General features: G+C 38.3%; 1 protein-coding gene across 1 annotated transcript; it reads left to right on the top strand.

Moving 5' to 3' along the window:
* The first annotated feature begins 5990 nt into the window (after positions 1 to 5990).
* Positions 5991 to 6959, top strand: LOC124082649 (olfactory receptor 6Y1). Its single transcript, XM_046429129.1, has one exon. The coding sequence runs from the start codon at positions 5991 to 5993 to the stop codon at positions 6957 to 6959; it is 969 nt and encodes a 322-aa protein (XP_046285085.1).
* The last annotated feature ends 1061 nt before the right edge of the window (positions 6960 to 8020 follow it).

Below are 8020 nucleotides of genomic sequence, written 5' to 3'. Positions count from 1 at the left end.
ATAATTTTTATTTAAATTACTGATGCATCAGAATTTTCATTTCATAGATTTTTGAAAATAGTTTGTCCTCTATGAGCGTATGATATGCAGTGTTACAATGGGGTGTAGGGAGTGAGAGGAGTTATATATATGTGTTAATTTCAATTCAATGGAGACTTCTTTATCACCTATGCATATAAAGCCATATGAAGAATGTGAGGCATTCAGATATACTGTGTGATATGAATTCTTGTGCTATTTTAAGATTTTACTATGAGAGCTCACTCTAGATGATATGGGCCTGAATCTGAAAATTACCTAGGAAGGCCTGTTCTACTGAAGATGTCTCAATTTAATGTTCCAGCTAAACTCTCTGTCTTGCAATATGCAGAGCCCAAATCTATTCTGATTTAAGAGACAGAAATAGAAAAAGTGGCAGAGCGAATAGAATCAATGTGCGATTCTAACAGCACATTAACGAATGTGTTTGTAAGGAATGCAGTAGAATACAGGTATGTGAGTATGCATATGTGTTTTTGTGTTAAATAAGGGAAACCACAGGCAAATGGGATGGCGGTTGCAGAGGTTTTAATGACTTAAAGCTTCTTAGAAGATAAAGGATGCTACTCATAGTACCAAAGAGGAAGAAGGTAAGACCTGTTTTCCACTGTGAAATAAATTACAAAAAAAAAAAAATTGTGTGGGTGCATTTATTCTCAACTAGAAATTTGAGATAGATTGAAAGACTAGTCAAGCTCAAAATGAAATCAATAGAATTTAAGCCACTTTCCCATAAATGGAAAAAGAAATAATTGAAAAATAGTCTATGGTTTTGGAAAGTTTTAAAAGGTGTAGAGGATCAGGGATATTGAATATAGACATTTGCCTAAAATCCTCGAACCTAACTCAAAGTAGGAACCGAGAAATAAAGAAGAGTTCACTGGCGCAAACTTAGGAACTGGTAGGCATTCACTCCTGAAACATAACTGTTCCTAAGAGGTTCTGGGAAAAGGGACGTGGACTAGAATCATGTCCCTGTAAAAGTGAACAAAGTCAACCAAATCATGCTATGTCCATGTACAAATGAATAGACACCAATGAATCTCACATTATATATAAATATAATGCACTAATCTAAAAATAATAACAGAAGGGAGACCAGTAGACTAGGTAAGGGGATCAGGGAGAGGGAGAAGGGAAGGGAAAGGAGAGGGACTGAGAAATGAGGTTGAACAAATTATGTCCATCTATGAATATAGCATAGTGAATCCTACTATTATGTATAATTATGATAATTAAAATGCACTGATAAAATTTATAAAGAATAAGGCTGATTTAAAGAAGTAAGCATGTATTGCTTCCTTTTAAAAACATGCCTTGCCATGTTTGAGGATCCTAGAAGGCCAGGAATTGATAGAAGACTTGTTTGCACACAGATTATAATTCTGTCACATCTTTCACTGCCTGTGGCCCGATCTGGAGGCTTCTGAGACCCTGAGTTTGGCTACATCATTCTGCATAGAGCTCACATAGTGATTTTTAAAATGTGTGCAGTCTCAGGAGCATTTCATCCACATAAAGATTCTTTTCTGCTCCTAATTTCTCTACAAACAATAAAGCAGATCCCTTCCCAAGCCCATCATGACCCAGTTCTCTTTACTGATTTCCTGTGGGGACGGCCAGCACCACCCTGCTGGGGAGTCCGAGAGAGCCTCTTGCTCCTCTCCAGTGGAGGGCTCAGGAGACTGAAGCTATTTTATTCCTCAGTTTTCAGAATTAAACTAAGTTTTAGATCCTACCTGTGTTTTCACAGCTTTGTGATCTTGCTTCCCACTATCTGTCCCAGTTAAACTGGGTCAGGTAATGATGATCATATGGAAGGGGAAGATTCAGTCTCAAGAAGGAATGATACTATAAGGCATGGGTGACAGAAAGGCTAGAGGTTGAATGAGTCTTATCACTGATTTCAAGCAGTGACAGGCCATCCTTTGACAAAGCAATGAGATTTACTCTGTGCAACTCCAGAAAACAGAACCAGGACTCATGGATATAGCAGCTTGGGTTTTAGAAGAGATGCTAACCTATTGATCACAGCTTATTTTTTTCTAAGTAGATACTGAGTTTAATTTTTTCTTTGTAGATATTGAGTTTTGTTTCCCTGGAACCAGAAAAGATCAGCTGAATACTTTGGTCTATGCATCAGTGACCCATAAATTTGGAGAGGAATTATATCTAATGACCTATCTTGTTCCTTAGAACTTCATGGCTCTGTGTTTCTACAGCTGAACATTTCCTTTCTAGTTCTTTAGCTGTGTGTGTGTGTGTGTGTGTGTGTGTTTGCAATTAGTACAATGGATTATAAATTCTGAAAGCTAGTGGAATATACCTTTTTCAAGAAAAATCTTGATTGTAACTTTTGTGATTCTATTGAAATTAAGTTAGAATCAAGTTGTCTTGAGCTAATATTATTTAGATCATAGAAAGAATATTAAAATGTATGGAGTCAAGCAGATATCCAGGGATTAAAACTGGCCAAGGAGCAACATGTAATCATTAATAAATGGCAACTCAGTCAATATATAGCTTTTTTAACTTTAGAAAAATCATTTAAACATTCTGGTGTTCTCTTATCTGGGAAACAAAAAAAGAAGTTTGAGCTAAACTCCCACTATTTTAAAACGCCATTATTCTGGAATCTTCACCTGACTCTTGACTCTCATTCTGGCACTTTGATTCCTCATTCTTTGAATTTGTATTCCTCTTTATTCAGAGGGTTTTAAAACCATTTCCAAAGGTACAACTTAAGGCTCAAAATAAAATACAAAAAACAAACAAACAAAACACATCCAACTCTTATATCACCCTCTCTCTTCTCATACATAAAGAGGAGTGGGTTATAAAAAAGAAATTTTATGCTTTAATTTAATCTGTCATTAAGCAATTAGCTGTGTACCCTTGAGCTAAGTATTTCATATGTTTACCAGGTGAGCATGATAACATTCATCCCATCTCAAGTCCCTGATTGTGAGGACCAGATGAAAGAGTGTATGTGATTTCAGATAGGTGAACCTGTGGCATCCCTGGGCAGGAATGCTGCTGCTGTGTGTCAGCACAGCCTCCTCAGGACTCAGTGGTAAAGAACATCCCCTGGAAGGCAGGCTGCTCACTGTGTGGGCCTGGCTGTCTTCCACACACATCTGCCAGATGCACTGTCTGAACAGCCTTAGAAGCTACCAGGATGTGACTCTAAGAAATTGCCGCCCTCACTATGTCCACATTGTGTGCATCTTTTGGTAAAGCACTTTATGTGTTTATTCATTCATTTTCCCCTTTATCATATATATATATATATATATATATATATATATATATATATTTAATATAATTTAGAGAATCAAATGTGATTATTCTGCATTTCCAATTGTTCACCTGTTTTACTTGACCTCTAGGAGGCTCAGGGTAAGTTCCATGCTCAAATAATATAGCTAGCTCCTCAGTTTTTGATATAATATTGCATATTCCCTTTTCTTTATATTTTTTGTACTTTCATTTTGTGTGAATTGATATGTGGTTCTGCACATGGAACTTTTAAACTTCTGTTGGAGGTAGAGGAAGAATGAATGGATGTATATTTCTTGTGACAATATCCCCACTTCATTTTCTGATTTTCACTGTTAGAATTAAATGAGATGTTTTTGTTTCCAACTTCAAGTCTGAGGCATGTACCTGACTTTGTAATGTACTGAGAACATATTGCATTGTTTTCTAAAGTCATTCTTAGAACTATATTTTCAGCCTATAATTTTTAGGGACAAATGGGGGTGGTTTTAGGAAGAAGAAACACTAATCATTTTCCTATCATTTTCTGGAATGTAACCATTTCACTCAGGGACTGAACCCAAGAATATGGCTTTAGAGACTTTTTTCCTATTACCGTAGACCAAGGAATTGCATCTCCAATAGTAGTACCACTCCTTGGTAACCAGAAGCATGTTACTTTGGATGGAGACATGGTGAGAGTAAGCCAGAATGCAGACTGGCCTAAAGTATTTATAAATAAATATCCAGTTAGTTTTAACTCTTGGACTCATAGATTAAACTTTGTCCAATTGTCCCAAATATAGGACACTTAAAAAAACTCAAATGTAGCATGTAATAAGATTATTATTGTTACATCACAATATAATAATAATATAATAATGAATAGTCTCTATATTATGATTTCCCATCAATTTTAATGCACCTGTGTCTATTTCATTGAAATATTTGCAGAACTGAAAATGTGGAACTGAAGGAGTTAAAAGAAACCAGAATGAAAGAAAATCTAGGGAGGATTCATAAACCTTACCTGTTTATAAGCCTAACAGTCCCAACGCTCCACTAGCAAATACCAGACTATGATTAACAAGGTCAAATTGTGTGTGTGTGTGTGTGTGTGTGTGTGTTTAAGAAACTGTATTCCAACAGGAAACAGTGATTTGTTGAATTTTCTCTATTGTAATTTTTATTGCCTTTTTTGGTTATTCATCTCTGTCTTTCTAAACGTAGATAATTAGGAGTTAATTTTTGTGCTTTTCTTCAGGATCATAAAGCTATGATCTAAGTAGGAAGAGAGAAATGAATGGGGCAGACAGTAATTTTCCAACTGTTCTCCCCATGGCCACTTCCTTAAGGAAGAAAGGAGCCCTCTCCATATTTATGCCACAGAAGTAAGCTGTTGAGGAATGGAGGGCGAGAATGAGCTCTGGAGAAAAGCAGAAGAGGTCTCAAGCAGTAAGACACAGGGGAAGGGTGGAAATGGTAGACTGTTTAATGCCTAGTAGGTTCTGGAACGATTCTCACACTGCCCAAGAAAGAGAACAGACATTTTGATGAATATCTGGACAGGAATGCAGAAGAGTCACTTAATAGGAAGGATTGCCTTTTATCTATCTATCTATCTATCTACTATCTATTTATTTTGCTTAGTCTATATTCTTCTCAGATTATGAGTTCTCTCTTCTAACATCCTTGAAAAGGTCCTGAAATAGCCTCCCCCATTTTCTTTAATTGTAACTGTGTGTTGACCACTTAGTTCCTCATTGTTTGGGGGTTCATGGTGTCCCTAGGGACAGGGATTGTGTAAGGTGGAGTATGTGTTGTTTTCAGTGAGGAGGTGCTGTGTGTGGGTAGGTAGAGTGGCCTGGAAAGGTAATAGCAGATACACTTAGAAACTGAATTAAACTCAAAAACTCATTTGATGTTTACAAAATATGAGCATTAACCTATTAGACTCACCTGAGAAATAAATTTAGTTATTCTGAAGGCTTATGTAACATATGTGCTTAGGTATAGATACACAAGAGAAGAATTTGAATGTACTCTTTTTTCAAACGCCTCATCAAGCATTCTATACAATGGATTGGATCAAAGGAAACAATACCCTTCACATTATTCATTCAATTTCGTTCTCTGAGAAGCTGGTGAATATTCACATCAAAGTTGTTTTTGCTCTTAATCCTGTGGGTGTGCTTAACTATTTCCTTCATTCAAACTTTGCAACCTTGTTAGAGAAAAACAAGAGGATTATCTACATTTTACAGATTAGTAGATCATGTGACCACTCTAGAGTCACATAAATGATACATAGAAAATGAGATATTGGGTCTCTGCCTTCTTTACACCTACAGTGAACTACAGTGGTTTGCTTGTAGCAAAAGGGTAGTAAAAATGCCACTCTCCTATGTCCAGTGGTGACAGATGGACAAAGCACAGAACTGAGAATCAGAAGGTTCTAATTTCATGTCTGTGTGACTGTGAACTAATCTGAAAAAAAAATTAAAACATAAGCTTCCCATAGTTACTCTTTTCTCAAAAGTATTGTTTCTCATCCCAGTTCGAGAGGAAATATATAAAGGTAGCAAAGCTCCTGTTGAGATGAATTTGCTGGTGGTGGGTTCTCAATGTAATTAACCCTAGGCTGGTGGTTAGAACATGGGAGGAACTGACTTTGTCTATGTCCACAGCCAGTCATGATCACCAGGATTCTGGAAGTGGATAATCGAACCATGACCACGTATTTCATTCTTCTGGGATTTCCAACTCGACCAGCTTTCCAGCTTCTCCTGTTCTGTGTCTTCCTGGCAGCCTACCTGCTGACTCTGCTGGAGAACCTTCTTATCATCCTAGCCATTCGCAGTGATGGGCAGCTGCACAAGCCCATGTACTTCTTTCTGAGCCACCTCTCCTTCCTGGAGATGTGGTATGTCACAGTCATCAGTCCCAAGATGCTGGTGGACTTCCTCAGCCACGACAAGAGCATTTCCTTCAACGGCTGCATGACTCAGCTCTACTTCTTTGTGACCTTTGTCTGCACTGAGTACATACTCCTCACAGTCATGGCCTTCGACCGCTACGTGGCCATTTGTAATCCCCTCCGTTACCCGGTCATAATGACCGACCAGCTTTGTGGTACACTGGCCGGAGGGTGCTGGCTGTGTGGACTCGTGACAGCCATGATTAAAATGGTTTTCATAGCCCGGCTCCACTACTGTGGCACACCTCAGATCAATCACTACTTTTGTGATATCTCTCCACTCCTCAATGTCTCCTGTGAGGACTCCTCCCAGGCTGAACTGGTGGACTTCTTCTTGGCACTCATGGTCATTGCGGTTCCCCTGGGTGTGGTTGTGGCATCTTATGCCACCATCCTCACTGCCATCCTCAAGATCCCTTCCGCTCAGGGTCGCCAAAAAGCCTTCTCCACCTGTGCCTCTCACCTGACCGTTGTTACTCTTTTCTACTCCACCACCCTGTTCACCTATGCCCGCCCCAAGCTCATGTATGCCTATAACTCCAACAAAGTGGTGTCTGTTCTCTACACGGTCATTGTCCCACTTTTAAACCCCATCATTTACTGTCTGAGGAACCGTGAAGTGAAGGCCGCGCTCAAAAAGACCGTACTTTGCAAAGGAAGTGGGCCAAAGGAAGAGGGAGATTGAAGTCGTTAAAAAAGTTATAGGCTACTTTTAGGCCTGAATAGGAAGAGGATTATAACACCTTTTCAGTCTCGCCTTTATTTATCCATCAACCTCCAGGACTCAAATACCACTCATATGTGTATATGTGTATATCATGTAGATATGAATATACAGTCCTAGAGGTATATACTCATATATACATACTTACGATAGGAGAACCATATTCCTGAGAAGTAGCCTCGATCACTCCAAGTCAAGAGACAAATTTCAGGCATTTAAAAAATCTTAAATATGGGCAGGGGGCTACAGTAGAAGAATGCATGGGATAAAAGGAGAGGGGAGGGAGGGAGACACTTTCTTCATACAACTTACCAAATAAATTCCAGACAGGATAAGCTAATATAAAGAATAAAACTATCTTTCTGTTTTTAGGTTAGGAAAAGACGACTCTCTTTGTCTTGGAGAAATAAAAAATAAAGATGAAATCACTTTAATTCCTCATTGTTAATTTTTGCAAATAATAAATAATAGATAAAAATCAGAATAACAGAGTAGACAATATTTTCAACCCATATACACCATCGTTAAATATTAAAAGTCCTTTCAAATCAACCTCTAAAAATTGAACCCTGAGTAGGAAAATAGATTAAGAATACAAGTGTAAGAAAAATTAAGTGATGCTGTGGGTTGAGTTGTGTCCTACAAAAAGAGATATGTTCAAGTTTTAACCCTTAGTACCTAAAGACATGATCTAATTTGGATGTAAGATTTTTGCAGTGATGCTCAAACTAAAATGAGCTCATTGAAGTGGGGCCTGACACAGAATGACTGGAGTCATCATAAAAAGGGGAAATCTGGACCCAGCACAAATGACCACAGAGGGAAGACACACAGGGAGATGACTACCAGGTGACTAGGTGAAACATCTGCAAGCCAGGGGATGAGCAGTATGTCTGGTAAACACCAGAAGACAGAGAGGCAAGAAAAGAGTCTCTCTGAGCCATGAGAGAGAACAGGTCCCACCAGCACAGTGGTTTCTGACTTCTACCTATCTCCAGAGCAGAGACGACAAATTTTTGTTA

Source organism: Marmota monax, unplaced genomic scaffold, assembly GCF_021218885.2.
Source record: "Marmota monax isolate L192 unplaced genomic scaffold, Marmota_monax_Labrador192_F-V1.1 WCK01_AAM20220418_F8-fsc00145, whole genome shotgun sequence".
Taxonomy (NCBI): Eukaryota; Metazoa; Chordata; class Mammalia; order Rodentia; family Sciuridae; genus Marmota; species Marmota monax.
Note: the sequence above shows the minus strand (reverse complement) of the source record. Positions and strands in the feature narration are given on the sequence as shown.

Excerpts from the sequence above, each read along its gene's own strand:
- LOC124082649 (XM_046429129.1), top strand. The coding sequence starts at position 5,991 with ATGATCACCAGGATTCTGGAAGTGGATAATCGAACCATGACCACGTAT.